A 27490-nucleotide genomic window follows, 5' to 3' on the forward strand; every position below is an offset into this window, starting at 1 on the left:
TACTCAAATAGTAGTTATTAACTTTTAAATAGACATACCTATTTAAGACCTGAATTATTTATGTGTGTAAAATCAAAACTTCACCGGCAACATAATCTGTTGCTTTCTTCGATTATATATTTTTTATTTGATGAAATGTGCATAGTTATAAACATAAAATAAAGATACTTTTTTATTTCCAGTGGAATTTCTTGAAGGTTTTTCAATTTTGGGAATAAATCTCGACCTTCCAGTAGGAATTTTGTATGAAGCATTTGGCGTCAAGTGGATAGCCTTTGGAGGTTTTCTTTTTGGGACCATTGGATTTATTTTGTTATACAAAACTACGCAAATGCGACCTTTCTACTATACACACTTCTGGTTGCAATGTGTTTATTATTTCATGACAGGTTTGTTGATAATTCATTAACTGTAAGAAAAGTGAGGATTTTATATCATATTATGATATACAATCTTTATTAAAAATCACAGATGTCAAAAACTAAATACTATGATACATGTAATTCCTATTGACTCTTCTTTTACTGACTTGTCGTCTAGAAATTTTCCTTTTCCCTAAACATTTCTATGTCTTATGTCTTTTAAAAAGGGAAACAGGTTCCCGTGTTAAAATGTGTGTATAGATGCATGCTTATGTGTAAAGGCAAATATCCGATAAACTGGATACCACTTTCATGGCTGTTACACTCAAAGTCAAATACCTTTCTTCCATCCTAAAGATAACTTTTTTTCAAAAAAAAAAATTCTCCGTTATTTTCTATTTTCAATACAAGAGGAAATGTGCACACGATAGCCATTAAAATTTATTTTCTTGATTTAGGTTTGAGTGGCTCGTTCATGAGCTTGTCCTGTTTGATCCCAAATATGATCAACTATCATCCAAAGCACAGAGGGAAAATAGTCGGCATTCTTTGCGCATGTATAAGTTTTGGACCGGTTATATTTGTTGGAGTTTATGGATCAATATTTGCTAGGGGTCACATAAAAGATGAGGAAAAGCAGGATCTTTGTGGCTTCTATCTGATGTCGGCAGTTACATTTGGAGTTGCTGGGTGCCTAGGAATTTTATTTTTGAAGCAGTTAAAGATAAAAATGGATGACGATACGAACGATCTTCTCGACTCAGAGGCACTACTGTCGCCAAGTATTTTCAAACAGCAAAACGATGTCACGGGACAGAAATTAATTCGTAGACGTGATTTCCATTACGTTTTCTGGGCATTTATATTTTCTACCAGTCTTCTACTTACTTTTCAAAACAACACAGGAACATACCTGAAATCTTTTGGATTAGAAAGCTATATCACCATTTCTGCAACCTTAGTTCCCATTGCTGGTGTCTTCTCCAAATTGTTCGCAGGGGTTTTGTCAGATTTCATTTTGCTCAAAGTTCCAAGATCTGGTATTCTCTTCATAATCACCGTCATCCAAACAATATGTCTAATCTTGTCAATATTTCTGTTAGACAAACTCATCTTCTTTATTATAGCTGTAATATTTTTTGGATCATCCAATGGTATCTATTTCTCTATAACACCAACAATGGTCAGCGAGTTCTATGGTATGAAATACTTTGGAAGGAATTATGGTTTCGTGTTACTTGGACAAGCTTTTTGTCATCTTTTTATGCAACAAATATTTGGTACTTTATACGATTTAAATACCGACTCTAGAAACAATTGCTTTGGATTACATTGTTTTATGTGGAGCTTTATAATCTTCACAGTACTTAGCTCTTGTGCAACTGTCTTGATTTTTTGTCTACTCAAAAAAGAATTGAATGACAGGAAGAAAATCCAGTGGAAAATAGGTATGTGGAAACAATTGCAACAGTTTTTTTGAAATGTTAACTGTTTATTAGGTAACGGGGGTAAATCATGCAAGTGTTTTATTTTAAATCTGAAGAAAACGTATTTTAGACAAATTGTCTTTCATGCTTGATTCAGCGAAGTAAAAGATAAACTAAACCATTTAATCTTTTGAATTTTTTTCCCTCACAGATGAACAAAGCTAAGGAACCATGAGGAAGAAAAACAGTTTAACTTTTGTAAAGGTCGATAAAAACCGTTGAACATTTAAAGAATATATTAAAATATGGAATGTTTTCTCCTAATCCCAAAATAACCACATGCTTTAAAATAATTTTGCAGAAATCAATAAACCTTACAAGCCTAAGGGCAATTGCAAAGGAATTTCTTCGCATTATACTTCCTTGAATTACAAAAGGACCAGAAAATACTGGTTCAGTTTTGATAATTGATACCAACTTAAGATGTAGAGTGTACTTTTCCTTACAATTTACAAAAATAACGCTGGCTTAAAGTGTGTGAAAATTTTGCAATGAAACTGAACACTTTTACTTAAAGGGGTAAAGTGTCAAAGAGTCTTCACAGAAACGTTGTACACATTACACATAAAACGTCAGTGTAAGTGACAGCCGCTATCAGCCATCGTAGAAAAAAGTACGTTCTTTTGATATCTTGGCAAAGGTTTTGTTTATTTCTAGCATTTGAAATTGATCCCATGGCTCTTGTGTTTATTCAAAGTTTGGCTAGAGGTTCTTGTTGACGGAACCTCCTGGGAACACAATGCTCCTGAATGCTCCTGATAAACATCATCAGAGATTTAAACACGTTTGCTTTCCCTTTCTTTTTAAGAGGCATATGATGGCACGCATATAATAACACAATTCACCATAAAAATATAATAACGAAAATAAAGTTATAGAAGGAAAAAATTATTTTGAACCTATTTACAGGGAACGTATATCGGATATACTTACATTGTCCTAAACAAAAATTTAAAAACTAGAGCTCACAATAGTTAACAATAGTTAAATATCAAATGTTTTACTACACTTGATCAAAGTTTTTAATTTAGAAAAATAAATTATTTTACTTTGAATTTCAAATTATTATATTTTATTTTTCCTCCAATTACTAGAGTATTACGTGTTTTATTAAAAGGAAATATTACTTGTATTTTCAAGTATTTTTACTAAATTTACATCATTGGTATGGAGTTAAATGAAAGATATGGAGATAACGAACAGTATTCAAGTTCAAAAGTCCATTAATCAATACAAAATAGGTGCAGAGCAAACACGGACCTCCAAAACATCAGAGGTGGGATCGGGTGCCACGGAGGAGTGAACATCCCCAGCCGACCGGTCACACCCGCCGTGTCCTCCTTGTCGGGAAATAACGGATAAATCTACATACTACATACATCTAGATACTACATCAAGGACTCGAAATCTCTAAATTAAAAAAAAATCAGGGGTATAGTTTCATAATAAATCAAAGTATAAAAATATGTACTGTAGTAAACTAAAGTTATAAAGTAACCTATAGTAAACTAAAGTTGATTATAGAAAATATGGTATTTCTAAGATTGCACCGATACCCCCACACCCCTTTCAAAGTTTTAAAAATAAAAAAGGAAGGGAAAAAAAGACAAAAAAGGGTTTCTTCGTATTTTTATGTTGAACTTTACATGTTCGAAATTTACATCTAAGCACCTTACCCTTACTTCGATGGACTCAGTGAAAGGACTTTGTACGACATAACGTAGAAGATCAAATACGTTGATATTGAAATGTCTGAGATTTTTTTTTTGAAAACAAATTGATAAACTATAGACAAAAACTTATGGTATATCGTTCATAAGTTGTCTTTTTTATATGAAATTGCTTCGCTGCTTTTAAATTCCACAATTTTATATTTTCATGCAAATTTTGTTATGATAGTCTTGTTGTTCTTAAGATCTTAAGATTTTTCCTTTATATTTCTTTACCCAAAATTTCTGTAGCATGGCCCTCTATTAGCTATATCTACAGATCCATCCATTAAAAAACATGTATTTTTTATATTGTGCACTAAAAAGCGTGCATACCCTAACAAAAAAGTACTATAGTTTACTATAGTTAACTATAGTTTACTATAGTATCGAAGTTTTTTCATATAGTAAATCAAAGTATTTTTACTATGGATTTCAGATCGTTATATTTTTTGTTCTTCAACTCATACATGCACATTTTTTATATTAAATTGAAATATTATTTGTATATTCACATATTATTTTAAAATTTTACATTACTGTTATCGAATTTAAGAGATTTTAAGCTTTGAAATCCCCAAAAAGTCCAGAGTAAAGTTTCATAGTATTCAAAGTATCAAAGTTTTCACTATAGTTAACTATAGTAAATTTTTGTTAGGGTGGAAAGAGAGTTGTAAGTTAATTATGTGGATACCGCTCGGACCGTGCGCACGTTTTTGTGCGCAATAAATATACACTTTTTGCAGACCGGTGATCTTCACACTAAACCATTTGAAGAAACTTGCATACAAGTTTTATGCATGAATCCTTGATGTAGTTGTAAACATATTCAAAAGGCTCTACTTTATATTTTAATTGAGGAAACTAGTAACTCAATTTAACAAGGGAAAGGTCAAATGACAATTTCGGATGAAAATAAATTATCTTTTTAATGCTCAAGCCAATTATTTAATTAAAGATATTCCTATTTAATATAATATTCAACATATTAAGCATAAATATGAAAATCTTAAAAGATCACCGAGAAGTCTGAACAGAACTTTTCAAAACTTTGTGTAGACTTTTCAACTAATATTTCCAGCATGTAGACCGTATTACCTTATACGGCTTTTTATATAACTTATATCATATTAGCCCCCTTCTACTTGAATAGATTTTTTTTAGTAATTTCACTAATCTATTATCTCCCCTACAAGAGGTCACATTCCTATTTTGGAACAAATTTCAATTACAGCGGAAATTTGGTAAAGTTTTCAGGTAATTTAGTCTATAACGTTTGAAGAAGGAGGTTAAAAGCCAGACAATCCACAAAAATGTAATACATGTATCATGAGAACAATGTATTTTATTTTCTTTATTTTTATTAAACACAATCTATTTCCTCCACCACAGACTTTAAAATCACTTTATCCTTTCATTTCCAAGCATTCTAGAAAACCTTTTTTGCAAAAGCTGAAAAAGAAAATAAAAATAAAAGAAACCTTAAGTCAAATCATACAGGTATCATATTTTATATTTTTCACTGCCAATCAAAAGTCGCTACGAATTAACAGAATACTTGAAATACAAAATCGTGTGCGGAAAAAAATATCTAAAGAATATTTCATACCATTTTTTGCCATCGAATAGCATGAAAGCCCCTTCCGCTAAAATGTATTTATCCAGTGGACATTCTCCAGTGACTGTTGACCTGTTGTTCTGTTTACGATGGCTACGAACAACTGCTGAAAAAACAAAGGCGAAATCTTAAGTAAACACGAGAAGAGTACGCTGATCATTGGAACAGAGAAAAGAAAATATGAACGATGTTTCCGGGACATATGATAAATGTCAGGTGTTGAGGAATTTCGATTTTTTACCATTTTCTTTTTCCGGAACACAGTATCCCCTGTTCTGGATTCGTTTCTTCTTGTTACCCTTTATTACTACATGACACGTGTATCCATGGGGACACATCAATGGATCCTCATTCTTTCCAAATGGTGATGTTGTACAGGTTTGAACTTCAAAATAAAGTGGTTTTTTTATATTCATAATGCAAAAATGTTTCCATGGCATCTTTTAAATTCCTTCACCGTTTATTTCATCCATCTACGAGGGTCGTTCAATAAATAATGCAACAAACAGTATATCAAAGTAAATGTAGATATATTTAATTTTATTTTTTCACAGTTGAAACGTTCAATTAAAAAGCTCCTAATCACAGAAACCCCCATAATTTATTCTATTGTCCTCGCGAAGAAATTCACTTTCAAAGTATGCATGGTCACTACACTGAGCTGAAAACTGTTTAAAATGATCTCTGCCAAGAAGATGAAAATGAGAACGTATGTGAAAACTGTGCTTCTTTATATAAATCGCCGAAGAACTCATATCAAAGATATGATTTTTATATGTAGAAAGAATAGTCTTTAACGCTGTATAGTTTTCAGATTGATTCAGAAATTCAAAAGTGAAAAAGGAGAGTTAAAATATAAAAGTCAAACTGGTCGATTGCAATTTGTAGGGACACCAAAAATTATCGATGAAATGTGCAACAAGATAACTGAAAATGTCAGATTTACACCAAAAGACGTTGATAAAACATAAACCATTTCATCGTCATAACATTTTATAATTCTGACAACGGAAATGAATATGATAATATTTCTATCAGATATATGCCTTATTTTCTTAAATTGCCTAACAGAAAAATACGCATTAAATATGCCAAAGGTCTACTTAAAAACAATATTTTAACAAAATAAAAGATTTGTTAAATTTGCGTGATGGGTGACGAAACATGGGTGCACTTTTTATAGCTACAAGGAAGATCAATAATAAAATGTGGAATCAAAGAAAAACTATCGTTCTTATTATTGTAAAGAGAAATAAGGTTTTCAAGCATGTTTAATTAGTTTTCATTTTTTCCAAGAGGTCCAGTAAAACATGTAGATACACCCAAAGGAAGGACCATCAATGGTAACTTTTATGTTAAAATTGCACTGAGGAAACGTAAACAGATTTCCTGCAAAGGAAGTCCAAATACCACCCCAGGGTAATTTTCTTGACATAGCAACGCTGCTGCAAATAAGCACAGAAAAATAAATGAAATTCTGAAGAAAAGAAAGTTTACAGAGCTTTGCCATCCCCTATATTCGCTAGATCTCAGCCATTGTGAGATCTTTTTATTCTAAAAATGCATGAAAACAATCAAAGGAAGATTGTACATTATTAGATATGTCATGGAAAGTGATATTCATCACTGTCTTTGGGGCATCCCTAAAGATGGATATGCTGAGGCTTTCTGGTCATGGGTACAAAGACTTGAGACATGTGTAAAGGCTTACAGGGAATGCTATGAGTGATTGAAAATGATTAGGATATGTATAACGCACTATTCTTACTCTTAGATGACCTATTGAATTATTTATTGAACGACTATCGAACATATTCGAGGATTGATCAGAAATAATCTTAATACAAAGACGCCATGAGCAAACTTTTATGTACCAATATCCCTGTCTTTTTCACTTAAGCCCAAAAAATTCATTCAGATATGCTGCAGGACATAAGAATGACTGACGTCTTTATGACGTCAGTTGTCAGCACTCATTTTTAGTTATTTCAAAAATCTATTAAATCTCCCACACGCATTTTTATGAACATCGCCAAAGTGCGTTCATTGCGCTGTGCGTACATGTAGATTTCATGTGTCATCGGATTCAAGAGTAAACACAGGCTGATCATCCACTTACTTTCTTGATACGGTGACGTCTCTATGAGTGAAAAATTCTCGAATAGGACGTTAAAACAACATACAATCAATCGACTTCTTTTTAAAATGTTATTTTATGTATTTTTTTTTATCTCTGTAAAGTTTTCATCCCTTCTTTGTAGTCATAAAATAGTCATTTCTTGACTTTATGTCGAGACATCATATTTTTCAACATTTTAAAAGTCTTTTTCAACATTTTAAAAGTTTGTGCACGATCAGTCACTTACTTTTTAATCGGGCGATGTACGCGAATAATGAATTTAGAAATGAAAATTGGAAAGTTAAATTAATTTTAATAAACCAACTTAAAGCGTGGTGATTTATATATTTATATGCAAAACTAAAATTAATGATTTTTTAATGGTAACAAACTGGAATGAGGTATTAGTATGTAAAATTTTGATAATCTTCCTATTATCTTATTTTCTAGCACTACATCCTCACAACGTCAGGGGTTCTGTGTCAACTCGTCTACTTCAATTTGATTGGTGCTTCTAAATGAGGGAAGCTTGCCCAAAAAAAGAAACAAATGAAATTTGTCAGGGGTCCCACGGAAACGAGTCAACTTGACACAGAACCCCTGACGTTGTGAGATTGATGGCACTAGTGACATTATTTTTGTATCAACCCTTTAATATTGGAATTTATTACATTTTCAACAGTGAAATACTGTGATTTATTTATTGAATAAAAGTGATATTCTCTCACAGTGTGAAAGGATACCAAAATGATATTCTCTCACAGTGTGAAAGGATATCAAAGTAAGTAAAAAATAATTTCAGACCTGTCATAAGATAGAGATAGTAACTGAACATCTTGATAGAGCTAAAACTGCAATTTTCTTCCAAAATATGTTGCTAAAATCCATGCTATGTAATGTTTTCAATCTCACAACTGCTAAACTATGACGTCTCAACCGCTTAACTATGACGTCAAGCCTATCTATGACACTGTGTTAAGAAAAGACAGAGGCAAAGGAAAGAAAATGTAATAAACAGAAAATTCAATGTTTTGTAGATGAATATGGAATTTATTTCACGAGTGGGACAGGATTTTTTGATATTTTCACGAGTGCGAATGCATAGAGCTCACGGCGGGTGTGACTGGTGGACAGGGGATGCTTACTCCTCCTAGGCTCCTGATCCCACCTGAAATTTACAGGGTCTGTGTGTAAGATTTGTATTGCTTGAAGGTTTTTTTGTGATCAATCACTGTTCGTTATCTTCACCTTTTTTATTAAACCAAAGTAGGTCAAAACACATATACCAATCCATGCATCATTTTCTTTTCTTTGTATCATCTGTTCTTGCGAGAAAAAAGTGGAAAATAGAGAATTCCATCTATGTACAAGTACACTTAAGTTCAAATCAGAAAAAAAAAACGTTGCACAACTCGTCTTTCTGTACACCTAAAAATAACATTGTATGCATTGTTTGTTGTCGCTGTGTGAGTATATCTATCAATAGTAAATAAATACTCAATCTTAATAATGAACAATGAGTGTTTGTCATCTCAGCTGCTGAGTGTTGGGTGATTGGGACTCAAACAATAAATATCTTATTTTACGGGCTCTGGTAGTAATGTGTGATTTTCTTTCAAATGTGGCACTCAAAACAAATTAGCGTGTCGATTGCGAGTCGCACAAAAATTTGCTTAGAAAGTTAGTTTGAATTAGAGGGTAAAACTGGCCATGTGTTGTGTATGGTGCCTTAACTGTTATGAAAATTCTTCTCCCAAATGTAATTCAGTTTACTAAAAACTTAACTATTATAAATTAATAACTTTCGTTAAATCAGACAGTATTTGTTTCAGTTGTGCTTATAAAAATTTTCCAAGTTCGCTGATGGGATGTCCCAAATTGTGCTACAATATATTCACATGAAGTTCTCAAATTTCAGAAGACACTTAACAAATCACGGTAATTTTTCTATAGCCTTAAGTATAACTATATAATGAATTAAAATCAAAGATTTTTCAAACTCCTGAAAATAAAATAATTGAGGGTAGATACGGGAAGTATTCGCCAACAGTGCATAAATAATTAAAAAAAAAAAAATAAGACGTATTATCAAGGATCAACTCGATACAAGAGTCGTCATAACAGTTTTGCATTCTCACGTTCGTTTCTATTGGAGGGCCCATTGATAAGCCAGGATACACCTGAAATGATAAGAATATAAAATTTCAATGGAGAATAATTTGAAATTTTTTAAATACGTCAGTTAATCTACTTTTATTTCATTTTGAATGGAAGGAAATACATATACGAGGGTTGTCCCAGAAATACGCGAACATTTTCAATATCTTTTGTTTCTCTAATACTATAAAGTTAAAATTGACAAACATCATAATCAACATTTTTTGAATAATGCATAAAAATTTCAATGAAATATCTCTGTAAATAACGTTTATCTCTCAGGTAAACGAATCTAACAAATCAGTTGGCGGCGCAACACTGACGACGTCTAAACGTAGCTTGTGGCGTTTGTGAATTTGTTCTGGAAATGTGCTTCTGAGAAAATTCGTTTAAGCAGAAATTCGGCACTGTATTTAATTTTCTTTTATTTACCAAGTTATACATCTCAAATACTAGTGTTGCCAAAAGATTGCGGAATGAATTCTTTTAAATAGACAATTTCTTAGTCCCGATCATAAACCTAACAGTTCGTATTGTTTAACGGCGGCCTGCACTTAGGCCTATGATGTCCAGCTCCTGACTTTCAGTTTGTTTTTATTTTTGTTGGTCTACAAAACGCCTCTTCTATAACCAGTCAAGCCATCCTCAAACCTCTTCAACAACAGATAAACCTGTGTCCAAGATTTATGTTTCTGTTTTCCCCATCGTTAACATCTCTTTTATCGAATGGATAGGAGTCATATCCCACTCAACACAGTACTGCTTAATAATTTGGTACTCCACATTATCGACAAACTTCACCATTTTTGACAATATCTAATTAAAAGTGTTTTGGCATATAACGTCATATATTTGTCATTAATGATATCAAATTAATGAATTTTTATACACGAGTACACCAGATGAAAGAGTATTTATGGAGGTAAATTTTGTGACATTATATGTCCGTAGAGCCTAGTAATAAAGAAAACTTCATTGACAATGCTACTTCTCAAAGTCAAAAAATTGCCGTGCGCCGACCACCGATATTTAACACCCTTTAAATGTTGTTTTTATATACTCATGTCATCACAAGCCTATAATATTTTGTCAAAATATCGAAAATATCATTTTTCAACAACCTGAAAAAATTATTAGTTTTGGTCGAATAGTTTCTGAAATATTGAAAAGTTTGCTTTTTTCCTGGGGCAACCCTCTTACTCTCACCAGACACAATTCTGCTTCTGGGCTCTTTTATCCAGTCAATAACTGTAAAATTTTATGTTAAAGATATTATCACTTCATTCTGTTTCTGAATATGACGAACAACAGCTGGTATTATGTACATGTATACAACTGGAACTTTGTGTTATTTTACATCAAATAATTTTGAAAAAAAAAAATTGCGACAACGATTTCTGAGATTTGAAAATCAAAACAAGCATCCTAAAATGGATATAAAATTTAAACTGACATTAGAAAAATAATCATACCAAGGAACTGCATGGCATACATGTATAAAATTAATGTGAATGTACGTACAAGGCGGTGGATCAGGTTGTCTCATGCACGTTTTAACACATCCATTAAAACAGCACCGTTGGTTTTTCTTCCGGCAGTCAGTGTGACTTGAGCATGTTTTCTTTTTACAAAAACCTGTCAGCACTATATCTGGTACTGGTCCGCATTCGCTGTCGTCATCACTCAAAGCGAGGTTCTGAGGTTCGTCCTTGTTATAGTCATAATCATCATAATTCTACAGGAAAGAAGACAGCACACTGGTGTTTACCTTTGTTTAACCCATGTTTCTGTCTCATTGTCTGGCTTGTCGGCAAATAACAAGAGGACTTCAATTCAAAAGTTACACTATTTCACATAGAAATGGTTTTTATAACTATTTTCTACCAGTAAAAAATTGATAACCCCTTTTCTGAGATATTAATTCAAATTTCAGTCTATTGCAGTTCAAGACTTAATGTAAAGTCTTGTATCAATTTCACTGGGGGTTAAACTTGTTTGAATTTAAATAATCTTCATTTTTTATGCTCTGTTATTGCCCTTATATCACTTCGTCACATAATGTGATACTTAATTCAATTGCAAGGAACTACCATCAAGTCAAAAATGACATCAAAAAAGTAAACGAAGGGTGGAGGTCTTGTCTTTTTTTTTTTTCAAAAAATAAAACATCTTTCTATGGGGAAATGTAAATAGTAAGTGAATACACGTTCAAAATCTTTAAAAAATGTATTTAGTTTAAAAAAGGGTAACATAATTCAATACATAGAAAGGTAGCAACCAATTCGTTAATTGGTAACATATTTTTAATGATCACTTTTCTGGCAAGTGTGTTGCCCATCCATCATCCAGCGATCTATTTATCTTGGTAAGTGCTCATGCTAATGATGGATATAAATACACGAGAAAATGAGTCGAGAAATAGAAACTGGGTTTATATACAATGTATACATCTTTCATTTCGCCTGCCTGGGAAAAAGATATGGGATTTTTATTTTAGATTCATGTTGCATATGTAAATTAAGGAATTTGGAAGAAGAATCAAGGGAAATTATAACTGTAAATCTGGAATTTACATGCCATAAATATCCCAAACAGTTATTATTAAGATATTTATGTCTAATAAGCGAAGAAATCGGAGATTGTTGAGTTACTATCATTCAATTGAAAAATTTGAATATAATGAACAGTGATCGATCTCAATTTTTTTTTCAAACAATATATCGTCATATACCCTAAATTCGTCCGTACCCTAAAATCGTCCTCAAACTTGACGCAGCCCGCACGTTTCGAACTATGTATCGATGACGTCACTTTTAATTGTTTTGACTGGTAAACACAAGGATGCAAATGTGATAGCAATTATCTTTTAGAATATGCAGTTTAAACTCGTAGTAAATTAAAGAAAAATAAAAATCCTTAAACTATCTGTTTTTCCTTAGGTCCATTTTTTATTGAAAGTGTACACGGCAGTTACGTTCCCAAAAATCACTTCCAGATCAAATTTACCTTCATTTTATTATTTTATACCTGTCAAAGTATTGAATTACGTGCATGGGCTTTTAATATAAGAATTTGAAAACAAAAATTTAATGCTCCCAAATCATAAGGATCTTATACACTTTCCACCTAGAAATTGACGTTACCCGTGTTTGGTTGACGTACTATGCGGTATTACAAATTATTTCAGAAAAAAAATCTAAGTCATCACTGCAAATGATAGAGTCTCCAAAAATCAAAGATTTTATCAGTAACTTTGACTAATAACTGTGAATGCTTCCAACAATAGAATTTCTGTTGGTCTTACAAATTAAAACATTTTACATCATGCTGGTGTTTTTCTTTTTTCTTTCATCTGTGTGTGTGTGTGTGTGTTTTTGTGTGTTTGGGGGGGGGGGGGGGAGGTTCTTTGTTTTTGTTTTTTATAAGTTGTATATAATCGAGATTTTTTTCTCCAGGAATATGTTATTAAAATGACAAATAAATAAAATCAATATTTATCGTACGTAAGAATTTATCATACCCCCCCCCCCTCCACCCTTAAAAAAATCAATCTTTCAACATACCCAAGCAATGATGATCACATTGTTTAAATAGATCTACTTTTAACCTAGCAGTCGCCAGTTCTGATTAATACCCCCCCCCCCCTTCGCAAAAAAGTCGAAAAGTAGTCAAGTAATTAAGAAGAGAATATTTCATTTTTATATACCAAAAATTTATTTTATCAAACAGTAGTTTTATTTAGTCGACCAAAGAAGGTGTATTTTTGTCACAATTTTTACCAGTTTCACAGGTGCCATGTGCATTGAAGCATAACTAATCCAGCGATCGTCTACTGGGGTATGAAATTCACGACATATTGCTAATCTAGTAAAACAAGATCTTTACTGCCACTCTTTAATTAATTTCTCATCTACTACACAGTAGTTAAAAAGTTTTTTTCCTGTAACGTGAACATTTTACATATAATTAGGAGATCAATTTCAAGTCTACCTCGTAACCCCAACCATTAAATTAAAGTTTTCTGATTTTTCCAGATTGTGTCGGTCAGACTTGCACTGTTCGAATATATTGATTTTCTATCGGTTTTTGCCAGTAAGGCCAATGAATTTGGGAAAATCTGAAATATACATGTAACATTGTATAATTCACATATCAGGTAATTTGATGAGCATGTATTGTAATGACATCGTTGACAATGTAAATCTGAAAGCACATTCTTGTTTCTTAAAAAGAAAACGGAGTCGGTAATAGCTAAAGCAATTGAATGTTCTTAAATTGATAAGAATATTTTAAAAAAAAAAAAAAAAAAAACCTTTTCCACAGAGGAACTTTATTTACAATTTTTATTTTAATGATTTTCCACCTTTTTTTATCACAAAGCACGAAAAACAAATGGACCAATCGCTTTCGTCCGTTTTTATATCTGAAGGACGAATCTAGGGTATGAGTGACATTTTTAAGTGTAAAAGTTTGATTTTGTAGAAGAGCTCTAAAATCTTGTCAAGAGTGATATGAAAAAATGAATTTTAACATTTAATCAGCATTTCCGTTCTATAGCTCGCACTGAAGTTTGTGTATCAATTTGCACGCGCTCGCCGTTACTATGACGTTGAATGTCGTAAGGGAACGATTTATGGGTATTCTAGGATATATTTGTGAACAGGGCATAAAACAAGAACCCCTGGAAATTTCAGAGGTGGGATTAGGTGCCTAAACGAGCCCAGTGCTTTGTTAGAAATCTTTTCACTCCATTATCTTAGATAAACCCCATTTCCCTAATTTATAAAATTTCAGCAAATTCTTTAAAATAGAATTCAGTATACTGCGTAGTGTCTTGAAACATAACTTAATGGTAATATTTAACGTCAAACTACATTATCAGTAGTCAAAAAGATTTACAAGCTACACGAACTTTGACGTTTTGCCGTTGCAGAATGTTATTTTTGCATATCATTTGAATACTGTATATCTCAGCATCAATTCGTGTGTTTCAACCAAAGAAAATAAGAAGATATGTACGTATTTCTTTGCTATCGCACCTGCTTCGACAGCCCAGGAATGGTAACCGAGACCGCAGCCTGCAGTTTGTCTTCAGAAGTGAGAAAGATAGTGTTCACGATTTAGAGAAATGATAAGAGAGATTCTTGAAATATCGTTTACACTGAAAGCGAAACTACAAATCTTATCCACAAGACTAGACAATTCGTCTGATAGGCATTGTTCTTGCATTGCCTTCAATTAGAACATAGAGTTAATTATAAAATGAAAAAAAGCTTACTAAACACAAGAAATTGCTTTTGCTAAAAGTGGAACATAACTGCCACACAGCGATGTTTTAAACATTTTGTCTGAGGAAAACCTTTCTTTGATCTTGCTGTTATCTATATTGTTAAAGCTCAAGAAGCATGCCGTGGAGTGGATTTCAAAGCTTTACCACTTTCTCTGGAGAGAGAGTAAAGCGCATTACAGCCTATATTGTCTGCTTTACTGATAAGGTTTTTTCTCCGTATTTTTATAACCCCCACATGAAAAGCGGGGAGTGTATGGTGATGTCCGTTCGTCCGTCCGTTACACTTTGGGCTACCCATCTTTTATCCGCAACTCCTCTTAATTTAATGATATTTTCACAGAATCTTTGTTGCAAAGTATTGTGGACCTCCTATTTTACTTTTTGCTCAGACACATATTTCAGGTTTCCAATAGCAAAACATAGACACTGCCATTCTTTCTATAATATTGAGGGGTACCCATCTCCTCCTATACCACTATATAAAATTTAATGATACTTTCGTAGAATCTTAGTCACAAAGGGCTACTGTGCACCTCCAACTTTACTTTTTGATCGAGCCCTCATTTTGGGTCTCCCATAGCAAAATATGAGCTTTGCCATTATAATTATATGGGAGGCGGGGTATCATTAGCTCAGTGCTCACAGTAACTCTGGTTTCTTAGCCTTTTGAGATATTTATAAAGATTATATATATATATATATATATATATATATATATATATATATATATATATATATATATATATATATATATATATATATATATATATATGAAAATTAAAAATAACAAGGCAACAATGTTAGTAAAACGTTATACTATTAGTAATACGTTTTACTAACATTGTTGCCTTGTTATTTTTAATTTTCATATTAATTACCGGACACTGTGATATTTCTTTTCATTTTTTGGATATATATATATATATATATATACACATATATAGTCGTTTATGTACTTATCATTCAATAGAATGGCTTTATATCTTGTTATTAAAAAGTACTTATTTTTAAAATACGGCAAATTTAGATTTTTTTAGGGATATTAATATATACATATTTTTATCTTTTTATAAGCATTATCACTGTACAAAAAATCATAGCATCTTTCTTATATATATGAAGACTTTGTAATTAGTTGTGGTTTTCTTAATATTATTTTACCAACTGTCTATCACAATCAAATCTATACTCACTAATTCATCTGACAACCATCGTGTTTTCTCTCTTGGTATCAAAACATCTTCGACACTTTTAGCAGAAGAAAAGGTCAAACAATTCCAAATCACTATACAGATCAAGTTAAATTGTTTAAAAGTAAACATTTTCCTCATCCAGAAAATTCCTTAGAATTCTTACATCGGTAAGAATTTTACTTCAACCTTTGCTCCCTGTTGGTTACAGATAGAGGCAATTATATCTACAGCACATCTGCAATTTCACGGAACAAAGGTGTAAAATTGTCCAATTTCACAGAACGGTCACTGAATTCTTCTGCCGGTGGTTCTCTCGGCGGGAAAAAGCACGTGGCATTTATTATTTTGACGCTAATATAATTATGATAGTTTTGATCGGAAACGTCTGTAGCGCGTGTTTGGATCTGGTTATCAGACAGTTTTAAAAACAAATTCATCAAGCCGGCAAATGATAATTGAAAAGCAATGTATTCCAAAGGTAAACGCTAACCTAAACAAACATCGCGATCCTACATGTGTGCTACAACAAAGGTGATTTCGGTATCTGTAATTCTGAACTGAAATTGAATTTAATTTTAACAGCCGGCTATCTTTCAAGGACACGTGAATTAAATTTGCAAAGATAATCCTTTGTTCAACTTTTCAAAAATATTCTGTATTGTTGTTTTCATGGTCTGATTTAGTCACTGACTTCAGATCTGCTTTATTCAAACATGCGGATCATACCTCCAGCACGATTTTTTTTACGTTAAAAAAACCAAATTATGTTATCTTATCCTGCACAAGTTCATGGCAGCTCCGTTTTGCTTAGTTGGGATCAAATAAACACCAATTATGCATAAAATATTTCTTTATTAAAATTTACTTGATTGATGCAAAAAAGACAAAAATTAATAGGGATTGATACCTTGTTACATAATGCAAATTAAGATATAAAATATGTTGCCCATCTAAAATTTCAGTAGAACAATACAGAGCTAAGAATACAAAATAAATTTAGACTTTTTAATAAGTACAATTATCAACAGAAATTCCTTATGCTGCACCATAAGATCCCCAAATTTTCGTTTATGCCGAGTTTGGATCAAATAAATGTTTTTCTTTTTATAATGCTCAGCATTTCAAAATCAAGTCATTTTTAGAAGACCAAATAATATGCCATAAATAAAATAAATAACAGTCCATTCCTATTTTTGTCTGTATTCGCCGCTGAGAGAGGACGTGGTCCGTTACAAAAGTCTGACCGACACAGACGTACACATATGACGTATCCCTGTCCTGTGTAGCCACATGTCGTCTGGTTGTCGGGATGGACGTTAGTCAGCTTAGCGAGGCTGTAGGAGAAGGAGACACCATCAGAACAATCTCGGATATAGGAATGTACTTCTCCTAAAAATGTAAGGTTCATTGTTTGATAGAGGACACATTGTTTTATTTTAATTTTTTCGATTATTCCGCAAATAAAAAAGAACAAACTCTTTTCCTGAAAATGTACCATTGATATATTTATGGCTGAATACGTCTAATAGAAAATATATTTTTTTTTAATAAAATATTGCATTTGTATGGTGGTATATTTCTGCCCCATGTGTGCAAGTTATTTTTCTGTCAAATATGTCGACAAGCAAGATAAATATGTTGACATGCAAGATAGTTATGTCAACATGCAACATGACTATGCTGACATGCAAGAAAATTCCAATCAAATAAGAATTTAAAAAATCTTTAAAAAATCTCAAATATTGTCACTTACAATATGCTAGATACTACTTATGTATGTCGACATGCAAGTTATTTATGTTGACAAGCGAAATAAATATGTTTGCATGCAGGTTATTTATGTCAACATGCAACTTAGGTATGTTAACATGCTACTTATTTATGTCAACATGCAACTTATTTATGTCAGTATGCAACTTAGTTATGTCAACATGCAATTTGTTTATGTCAACATACAACTTATTTATGTTGACATGCAATTTAGTTATGTTGAGTGGCGGATATATATAAAATTTTTAAAAAAGTAAATATCCAAAAATGAAATCTCAAATGGATGTAAATGTCTGAAGACCCAGGAATGGCGAAAAAGTTTACAGTGAATATGATCGATTTTGATTTCATTTTGGATATATAATTTTTTAAATATGATCGATTTTCAAAATGATAAGATTTTGAATTCAATGATTAAATCTAAATGCAAAATGAAATATGTGATACACAATTTGAACTTTTGTACGAGCGTGCAGGTTCGTTACCACCCAAGACACATGCAATGAGGCACGGTTGTGTTTTTTTTCTTCTTTTTTTTTTTTTGGTCAGTAAAATTGAAGTTGATTTTAATGACCGAAAATTTATTCAAGCAAATGTTGCAGTTTAAATTATTTTGTATAATATGAGGTGGACAACAAAGTATAAATTGAATTTCCTTAGATAAAATGTCCTGGCGATTCAGAAACGTGACCGTAGATTATAAAACGTTTTTAGGGCCCCTCTCTGCGGGAGACCTATAGTAATTAGTATGTCCGTCCGTCGATCTGTCCAAGGTCTCTTTTAATGGGTGTGCAGTGACCTTGAACTATCTTTCAAGGTCTAAGGTTAAGGTCATAGCAGAACTGTATCTGAAAAATGCATGTTAACATAAATAAGTTGCATGTCGATATAAATATGCTGCATGTCAACATATTTATCTCGCATGTCAACATGACCAAGTTGCATGTCGACATAAATAAGTTGCATGTCAACATAAATAAGTTACATGTCGACATAAATAGGTTGCATGTCAACATAAATAAAATGCATGTTTACATAAATAAGTAGCATCTAGCGTGTTGGATGTCACCTGTGGGCGATATATGAGATTTCTGAAGATTTTTTTATAATTTTTATTTGATTGCAATTTTCTTGCATGTCAACATAGTTATGTTGCATGTTGACATAACTATCTTGCATGTCAACATACTTATCTTGCAAGTCGACATATTTGATAGAAAAATAACTTGCACGCAAGGGGCAGAAATATGCCACCATACATTTCAAATAAACGACTGACAGTAGAGGGAGCAATTTGCTTACTCTTATGAAAAATCTGTTACCTCTATTTTCTATTGTTTCAATCAAACAATAGGTGAAATTGTAGTATCCCCCGCAGTTCTTTACATACTTCCTTGTATTTCGTCCGTCCTGTGTTGTCTTTCTCTGTACTTCTCCTGCCTCTCCGGCCATAGTTTTAATGTTTGCTTGACAGTCAGCACCACGCTTAGTGTCCGAACAGCTATAGCACCACAAATCGTTCACTTTACATAAAAAAATGTTAAAGGTGCTTGGACACAGATTTGAAGTTAACATTTTCTCAAATTTTCTGCATAATTTCATGACTTATATGTTGCTATAGCATTTCATACTAAAATATAATAAAAATCTTATTTCATCTCGAAGTTATTGAAACTTCAAATTTATGGACGCGTTTGATTGACACATCCTTGCACTTTCACAAATTTTAATTCTATTCTTAATACTTAAAAAAAGTGGCAATTTTGTTGTGTATTAATGAAAAATATTAAAACTATAATCCAGAAAAATTCAGAGTAGAAATGTTCGAAAGCAAAATCCACTCACAGTATTGTCAGTCCGTGCTCAGTGGTGTGTGCAGACTTTAACAATTGAACACACCCGGTGAATCGTAAACATTAACAATAACAGAGCTCGTGCCCTGTTTACAAAAACAGTTTATGTTTCACGGGTGTGTTTAATTTGTTAAACTCTGTACACAACACTGAGCACGGGCTGACGATATTAGTGAGGGGGGTTTGCTTTCGCACATTTCTACTCTGAATTTTCTGGATTATAGATGTAATGTTTTTCATTAATACACAAAAAAATAGCTCCTTTTCTTAAATATTAAGGATAAAGATAAAATTTGTGAAAGTGCAAGAATGTGTTAATCAAACGCGTCCAGAAATTCGTAGTTCCAATAATTTCCAGATAAAATAAGTTTTTAATTATATTTTCGTGTGAAATGCTATTGAAATATATAAGTCGTGATATTATACAGAAAATTTGAAAAAAATATTGACTTCAAATCTGTGTCTAAGCACCTTTAAGAATTTTAAATAGAACATCAAGCTTTATAAAAACATGTAGCTGACTTATTGATCATCAAACTGAAATATAAAGTTTTTAAAGTAAATTATTTTTAACTGTCTCAAGGTAAAACCTTTACGTAAAAAATTGTATCTTTACACATGTAGAATGGTTACTTTGGTCATTTCTCCTTTAAGCTCACCTGAGCCGAAGGCTCAAGTAAGTTTTTCTGATGGAAGGCTGTTCGACATCCGTCTGTCGTGTTTCGTCTGTTGTGTGTCTTATGACATATGTAAACTTTTCATATTTTTCGACTTCTTCTCAAGAACCACAAGGCCATTTTTAACCTAACTTGTCACAAAGCATTCTTGGTGAAGGGATTTTTTTTTTCAAATGAAGGGCCACATCCTCTTTCAAGTGGGATAATTAAGAAGTTTAAATTTAGTGGGATCTTTTTAAAATCTTCTTAATAACCACTGGGAAAAAAAAGATGAAACTTGCATGAAAACTTCATTACATACTGTAGATTCAGATTTATTCATATCATGGACCCCCCCCCCCCCCATGTGTAGTGCGGGGCCACAGATGGTAATTTTTACATAGGAGTACACAGAAAAAAAATCTTTAAAAATCTCCTTCTCAAGAACTGCAAAACCATGATAAGTCATATTTATATGGAATATGGAAACATTCTCAGGTAGTGTAGATTTAAATTTGTTCAAATCATGTCCCCAGGTATTGTGCGGTGCCAAAATGAACAATCAAGGTTTTACATAGGAATTTATAGGAAAAATTCTTTTAAATATTAAATCATAATTATTCATATTTATATGGAAGCATCCCCATGTAGTGTAGATTCAAGCTTAATCAAATCGTGATCCCTGGGGTAGGGCGGGGCCACAATAGAAGATCAAAATTTTACTGGAAGAAATCTGTAAAAATCTTCTTCTTAAGAACAAAAATATGATAGCATATTTCTGCCCTCTACATGCTAGATAAATTACGTTAACATGCATGCGAGAAAAGTATATCAACATGCAAGATAATAATGTCTACATGCATACTACCGGTAATGATGTTGATTTGAAGGTTACTAATCTTTTTTTTTTGAGAAACTAATTCTAATGTTGGTAAACATAGTTTTGTTGATATGCGACTTATTCATGTTAACATGCAAGATAATTATGTTTACATGCAAGATATTTATTTCAACATGCGACTTACTTATGTTAACATGCAACATAATTATGTAGACATGCGACTTATTATATTTCTGTTAACACGCGACTTATTTATGTCAACATGCGACTTATATTTTAACATTCAAGATGATTATGACTTATTTATGTTAACATGCAACATATTTATGTCGAGTACTTGTACTTTTTCTTTTATAGCACTTTCTGTGACCCCTCTTGAATCACTTCAGTTTGTCATCACAAACTCTCCAAAATGATGTGAATTTACCTATCCGTTATAAATTCGTAAAAAAATCATTTCCTTAGAAATGCATTTTTTTTTTACCTCTGATTTCTTAATTTTGTTAAATTCTATTAGATTATTTCATACAATGCGCAAAATATTGGGCAATAGAAACCCCATTCGGCACCTTAATCTTATTTGCTTGATGAAATTAAAACGAAAGTAGAAATTAATTCTTGGATTAGTGCTTGAAACTGAAATTTTCATGTTTATAAGAAAATGACATTTCTTCTGCACACTACTGTTTTATGTAGTAGTCGCACCTGCTGTGGTTGTTGCCATTGCTGCCGTGACTGTTGATTCTGAGGTGTTAGTAATAAGCTTTGCAGTGACTGTTGATTCTGAGGTGTTTGTCATACCGTTTGTTTGTTCTGTACTGTTGTCAGTAGAAGATCTGATATCCTGCGTTGTAGAAGCTGTGAATCAATGATAAATTATATTCAGAATCTCATTTTAATATTTAATTTTTTGTAGTTAGCATGCTTTAAAGCATCTTTGATTAATTTCGACCAGGAAGTAAATTTCAGTATTTTTTCTTCCTGGGTGTAACGAGATTAATGGGTTACTTCACACTTAGAATACCTTGAGCATAAAGTGTTTCATTTGTTACAAATAAAGTGTTCTCAAAAGGTGAAGATGCACGTATGACTAATGTATTCCCGTCAATTTTATTTAAGTATCCTTACTTACCCAAACTTTGGGGTATCAATGTTCCACAACACAAGAAAAGGACTAGTAGCATTTCTAAAATTTGTATACTTCCTGTCTTTGATAACATATTGTACTTGTTTATGTAGAAAGTCTGTCTATCGTTCACATTTCCACTATAATTACTCCGCCTGTATTAGTTTGGAATACCAGAAGTGTAATGCACACAGTGCTTCATGGGTGGCTGGTTCTATTTGAACACACATATTGACATGGTTAGATGGTATTTGGTATTTAAACATTTCAACAGACTTTACATTAACAAACCGGGTTTTAAAGTTAAATGAATAATTATGTTTCTTAAGAAGGACTAAAAAAATGGAAAGAGCTAACAATTCCTTTCAAAAATCGACATAGCTTTATATATATATATATATATATATATATATATATATATATATATATATATATATATATATATATATATATATATATATATATATATATATATATATATTACCACTTATACGAGCCTGGTCTCGGATAAGTGAGTTTATTTCAGTAACCCTAGTAATATTTATCTATTCCGTATAAGTTACGTACATTCGGATAAATATAGATTTTCACCCTTAGTCACAAGCTATCATTCCGGATAATTGAGGTCCATTCGTATATAGTCTAATAGTAAGTTCTCTTCTACCTCCTTTCTCAAAGAATCGATTAAACGCTTAGGTCTTGGAAAATTTTTGGGAGTTAAATTGTGGCAATGTTTTAAATTTTTTAAATCAAATAAGTTTGATTTTTAGTATAACTATTGAGGTTTGTAGTTTCAAAGCAAATTAGACGTATCAATGGCGAAGTTTGACTTTGGATTTGGCCTGATTGGACTTTTTCGTAAACTGAATTGATTTTACGCGATATTGTAATGTGTGAGTTACAGATAAAAGGAATAAATAAACATTAAGATCAGTTTGGGGGTCAAAGGATTGTTTAACTTGAGTATTATTTTTAGGAGCGAAATGTTAAACTTCGAGTTCATCATAGCTATAACGGGGGGGGGGGTTAATTTCATAAAACACGGAATATTCTAAGAAGCCGGGCTTATTAGACGGATTTTAGTTTGTTTTCTACATAGATTTATCGTGCTTGAAGGAGGTTTATTGATTCGCATTTTACAAAATGTAATCGTCGTTAAATCCGGAGAAAGCATTCAAGAGGATTTGTGCACTTTCACTTTTTGAAGTAATCAAAGTACTGTATGTACTGAGAGGAGATTTATTAAGTTGTAGTAGTGTTATGCTCTATTTGCAGACTTGTAACGTTTCATTTGTTTATTGGTCTTTTGAAAAAGTATGGAAGAGTACTGTTTGTTTTCTTTTCCAATTTTTTAATTTTTTTTTTTCATGTTATCCTGGCATTTACATAGAACATGTTACCAAGAAAACAAAAAGGTCTAAGGTTTTATAGGTGATATTGTATGAACTGATTTTCCTATTACATAATGGGAGGGGAGTTAATTTGTATATTATGTTACACAATATATGGGAACTCATGTGGTCCACATGGTCAATTACTGTATAAAAATCCAACTAATGAAAGCAAAATCACAGTTTATTGAAATAGGATGAAAACATTTCTTATTAATTTTGCAAGCATTTGTCTCACAGTGAGCAGTCAAACCATAGCAAAGCTGTGGAAATGTATTCTTCATATGCTTTAGAATAGGTATGCAAATTTGCAGGGTTCGGGCACAAGCAAGGAGCAAATGATATTGGTACAAAAGGCAGTAAGTACAATAAAAAACCTTAAGTGATAGTGATTACAGATATATGTTACCATGATTAATTATTTTCAGCTACATTACCAAAAACAGGTCAACATTTTTATTTTTTTTAAGACAGCTTTATCAGTGAGTCAACAGCTGCAGTGGGAACAAGATTCCTTTCCATCAAAGCATGACCTTATCACTTCCCCAGTAATTCATTAGAACAGTAATTAAAGATTTGCAAAAAAGAAATAAGTAGGAAATGTTGCAGTTGTGCTACAACTAGATATAAAAGTGGCATTGGCAAATGATATATTTATCCTAATCCAGCTACAATTAATTGCAACTATTAGATTACATTATGAGGGAAAGTATAATTTGGTTAAGCGGTCTTTGTGTGTGTGTGTGTGGGGGGGGGGGGCATATTTCAAGTAAACTGGTAATTTTTTAAGTAGATGGTCAAAATCAAATTGGTTCCTCATCTCCTTCGGATCGATTGAGTTCTGATATTTAGTTAAGCTATTAGAGCACTGTGATAGGCAGGTTAACAAAGTGATTGGTCAGGAGTCTCACTCGGATAAGCAGCACCCACCACTTGCTCTGTATGTTGCTTATCACGCTTTATTTGAATGGATAGTCTGGTAACGCGTGCGACGAGACGGGGAAACAAAGCTTGTCGAATAATCATTTAAATATAAATTACCGTATATATGAATCAACAATTATCTAAAGATTTAATAGGTTGATGTGAAATTGCAATATTGAATATCAACTAGTATATTGAATTTTCTAGTATATAAGAAAGGTCAAAACCAAGGAGTTAATAATGTGTTGTCAAAACAATATTGATCCATTTATTTAAGGTACACTACGATATTCAATTTTAAGCTAATCTGGTAAGGGATATCCAAGATATGTCCAGAAGTATGCCTTATCAAGTAAACCAGTTTTGTCCAGCGCACATACCCGTGGACAAAGAATTGCAACATACTCAAGATTTTGTTTTCTCGGATATTTTATGGTGCTTGTTTATTTTATTACGCACCTATGTCAGTGTCTAATGGGGATTTAAGCCTTGAGACTAATTTTATCATTCTGTTTAATTATTACCAAATACATGTATAATTGTGTGTAATACACAATGGTCCACGCTTATACCTAAATTTCCCAGAGATCAAACTACTCCCTCGTAGACATTTTTTTGAATACTCAGAACATTTAGTTTCGCAATTACCTCGAATTATATAACTTAATGCCTCTGTTTTGCGATAAAGTCAAGAAAGTTATAAATCTCCCTTCATTTTCGGGACATAACATATTGTTTACATATATTGTTTACGCTAGCGACAATGGAATGATACGAACAATAAGTATGCCGAATGTACAATGTAATGCCGATGGTTGCACATCAGAAAGCAAGTCAAAGTATTCGGAGTTTTTAGATTCCCAAAATAACGTTTATCAGAAAGAAATGATTAAACTTATTATTAGAATAGTCTACTTACAGGGAAATATCCACAAAAATTTACACAAGAGAGCTAGCATTTTAATTTCAGCAGCGTGGTGCGCCGAACATTTAGCAAGGTATTTCATCAGGGCTTCTTTCTAAATCTGCAGTGATCAATCTCATAGTGTAGTCAATAGCTATAGCACATTGTCCTCAGCTATTAATCAACGTATCCTACCTTCAACGCAAAAGAGTTTCATTACGTTAAGTAATAGCGATATAAAGTATTCTTTCTTTTGTTTAAAATAGGTTAAAGTACCGTTATGGCATGAGGTTATATAAGGCTAAAATTAGTCGTACTTTAAAACACTTATTAGGTGATGATTAAATTAATAAGCCTTGGTAGTTATTGGTAATTAAATTAAAAAAAAAAGTTAACGGTTAGAATGTAGTCATATAAGGCGTTTATCATTTTTCAGGGAAACTGAGAGCAGGTTGAGTCAGTATTGGATACTGTATATCATGCCGATATGTTTTATTATTTGTAGAATACAAAATTTAAATCCCATTCACTACAATGAGGGAGCAACCGCTAAAGCACATTTGCTATCAAGATGCAACGGGGGAGGTTATTTTAGCTTTGAAACGCTGGCTATAAAATGCACATGTTTATGCATCCATTAAGTAGTTGTTACAAGGCTCACATATTTTTACTTTCTTTCATTCCAATGATTTATTTTTTTGAATTTTGCTATGGATTATAGTTGTTTGATAAATTGCGAAGAGGGAATTCGATTTATGCAGCTGGGGAAATGAGAAAGGGGGGGGGGGGTTAAGGATATCATATAGTTTTAAAAGTATTCTAAAAGTTGAGAGGTGACGTAAATTTCTCGATTTTGTTCAATATGGGTCTGATTAGGGCTGGGACGATCCAACTTTTTCTATATCGATACGTATCCCGATATTTGAGCCACGATACGATATGTATCACGATATGTTTAATTGGTTATAAATTCTTTTTTTATATTGAAATGAACAAGATATTTCTTCACAAATAAGAATAATTTATTCAAAGAAGTTGTATATCTGTTGTAAAACTTAATTATTTTGGTCTTAATTATTATGTATTTCATATTCCTATTTATATTAAGCATATTTATTTTACATATTAAACCCAAAATGTTAAGTTAACAAAGAAAAACATTAGTCAGAATTTTTTGGGAAATATGTCGATATTTCTTCATACGTATCGATATGCGTATCATCCTCACATTGAATCGATATTATCGATATCTCGATATATCGTCCCAGCCCTAGGTCTGATACACTCCAAACTTTTTAGTACACCTATAACCAATACTTGCAAGGATAGTTTAAATTTTTTATAAAAGCCATAAAAATGCGTAACAGGAGTAACAGCCTAGTAGGTAAGTAAGACGATTAAAGAAACCATCGGGACGGGAAATACAGTGCAGGTAAGGATCCACAATTTTAGATTAAACGGGGAGTTGTTTTATACTGAAAAGTCCATAATTGCATTTCAACACATTTGTTAAAATAATTATAACGGAATAGGTGAATGACTGTTGGCGATTTAAATTCATATTTTGTTTTAATGCATTGAATAGTAAATTGACTAATAAGTCACTTGTTTTATAACTTGTATTGGTGAATGAGCAGGCCCTGGTCGACGGTGACCATTTGCGTTGAGGTACTGCCGCCGTCACCATGGTTCTTGGCACCCCCATTGGTGGCGGTTGCAGTTCCATGTTTACTCGTGGTAGACACGAGTATTCATGGCCCTTGCAAGTGGCGTATTCCGTCGCACCTCAACGCAACTGGAGGAGTGCAACACATATTCTTACGCTCATTCCATTGTTTATCCTATTGCACATGTAAATTGAAATTCAGGATTTGAATTTGTGCATTGGCTTGTAATTGACAAGCAGTTGACTTGATTGATATTGAATTGATTGATTGATTGAATTTGATTGATTGATTGATTGAACTTGATTGATAATTGAATTGGTGACGTTCATGCACTTGTGACCTACCCAGTGCATGATCCGCCCGATTTGGGTCGTCACATTTGTTGTATTGATTGTTGATTGTGGGGCAGCCCTGTGGTAGCCC

The 27490-nt window shown here is 32.4% G+C and overlaps 3 protein-coding genes across 5 annotated transcripts; 1 reads left to right on the forward strand and 2 right to left on the reverse strand.

Annotated features, from left to right (window-relative positions):
* Window positions 1-857: 857 nt before the first annotated feature.
* On the forward strand, window positions 858-2096 carry LOC133196539 (uncharacterized). The gene is made up of 2 exons (XM_061332411.1): window positions 858-1810; window positions 2001-2096. The coding sequence occupies exons 1-2, from the start codon at window positions 865-867 to the stop codon at window positions 2012-2014; spliced, it is 960 nt and encodes a 319-aa protein (XP_061188395.1). The 5' UTR covers window positions 858-864; the 3' UTR covers window positions 2015-2096.
* Window positions 2097-4877: 2781 nt separating this feature from the next.
* LOC133196540 (WAP four-disulfide core domain protein 1-like) lies at window positions 4878-16494 on the reverse strand. Of its 2 annotated transcripts, none has more exons than XM_061332413.1 (7): window positions 15936-16494; window positions 10974-11187; window positions 10659-10700; window positions 9434-9475; window positions 5418-5561; window positions 5168-5279; window positions 4878-5010 (listed from the first exon to the last, which is right to left on the reverse strand). In XM_061332413.1, exons 1-7 carry the CDS (start codon window positions 16071-16073, stop codon window positions 4965-4967), a joined length of 738 nt encoding a protein of 245 aa, XP_061188397.1. In that variant the 5' UTR covers window positions 16074-16494; the 3' UTR covers window positions 4878-4964. The 2 variants fall into 2 exon arrangements, with proteins under 2 accessions (XP_061188397.1, XP_061188396.1); XM_061332412.1 differs by having other exon boundaries at window positions 5168-5282; window positions 15936-16475.
* A 432-nt stretch (window positions 16495-16926) lies between these two features.
* Window positions 16927-22350, reverse strand: LOC133196541 (uncharacterized). 2 transcript variants are annotated; one of them, XM_061332416.1, is made up of 4 exons: window positions 22188-22350; window positions 21857-21913; window positions 19028-19228; window positions 16927-17324 (listed from the first exon to the last, which is right to left on the reverse strand). In XM_061332416.1, the coding sequence occupies exons 1-4, from the start codon at window positions 22273-22275 to the stop codon at window positions 17074-17076; spliced, it is 597 nt and encodes a 198-aa protein (XP_061188400.1). In that variant the 5' UTR covers window positions 22276-22350; the 3' UTR covers window positions 16927-17073. The 2 variants fall into 2 exon arrangements, with proteins under 2 accessions (XP_061188400.1, XP_061188399.1); XM_061332415.1 differs by having other exon boundaries at window positions 21761-21913.
* Between the last annotated feature and the right edge of the window lie 5140 nt (window positions 22351-27490).

Source organism: Saccostrea echinata, unplaced genomic scaffold (genome assembly GCF_033153115.1).
Source record: "Saccostrea echinata isolate AGI-Se365-2 ecotype Australia unplaced genomic scaffold, CSIRO_AGI_Sech_v1 ptg000030l, whole genome shotgun sequence".
NCBI classification, from domain to species: Eukaryota; Metazoa; Mollusca; class Bivalvia; order Ostreida; family Ostreidae; genus Saccostrea; species Saccostrea echinata.

Coding starts and splice junctions, on each gene's coding strand:
- LOC133196541 (XM_061332415.1), bottom strand. CDS start 22,275: ATGTTATCAAAGACAGGAAGTATACAAATTTTAGAAATGCTACTAGTC. Junction 21,914..22,187: donor ATTGATACCCCAAAGTTTGG/GTAAGTAAGGAT, acceptor ATTGATTCACAG/CTTCTACAACGCAGGATATC. Junction 19,229..21,760: donor AATGGCAACAACCACAGCAG/GTGCGACTACTA, acceptor TTTTATGTAAAG/TGAACGATTTGTGGTGCTAT.
- LOC133196539 (XM_061332411.1), top strand. CDS start 865: ATGATCAACTATCATCCAAAGCACAGAGGGAAAATAGTCGGCATTCTT.
- LOC133196540 (XM_061332412.1), bottom strand. CDS start 16,073: ATGAGGAAAATGTTTACTTTTAAACAATTTAACTTGATCTGTATAGTG. Junction 9,476..10,658: donor CAGAAGCAGAATTGTGTCTG/GTGAGAGTAAGA, acceptor TTATCATTTCAG/GTGTATCCTGGCTTATCAAT. Junction 5,011..5,167: donor CTATTCGATGGCAAAAAATG/GTATGAAATATT, acceptor TTTCTTTTTCAG/CTTTTGCAAAAAAGGTTTTC.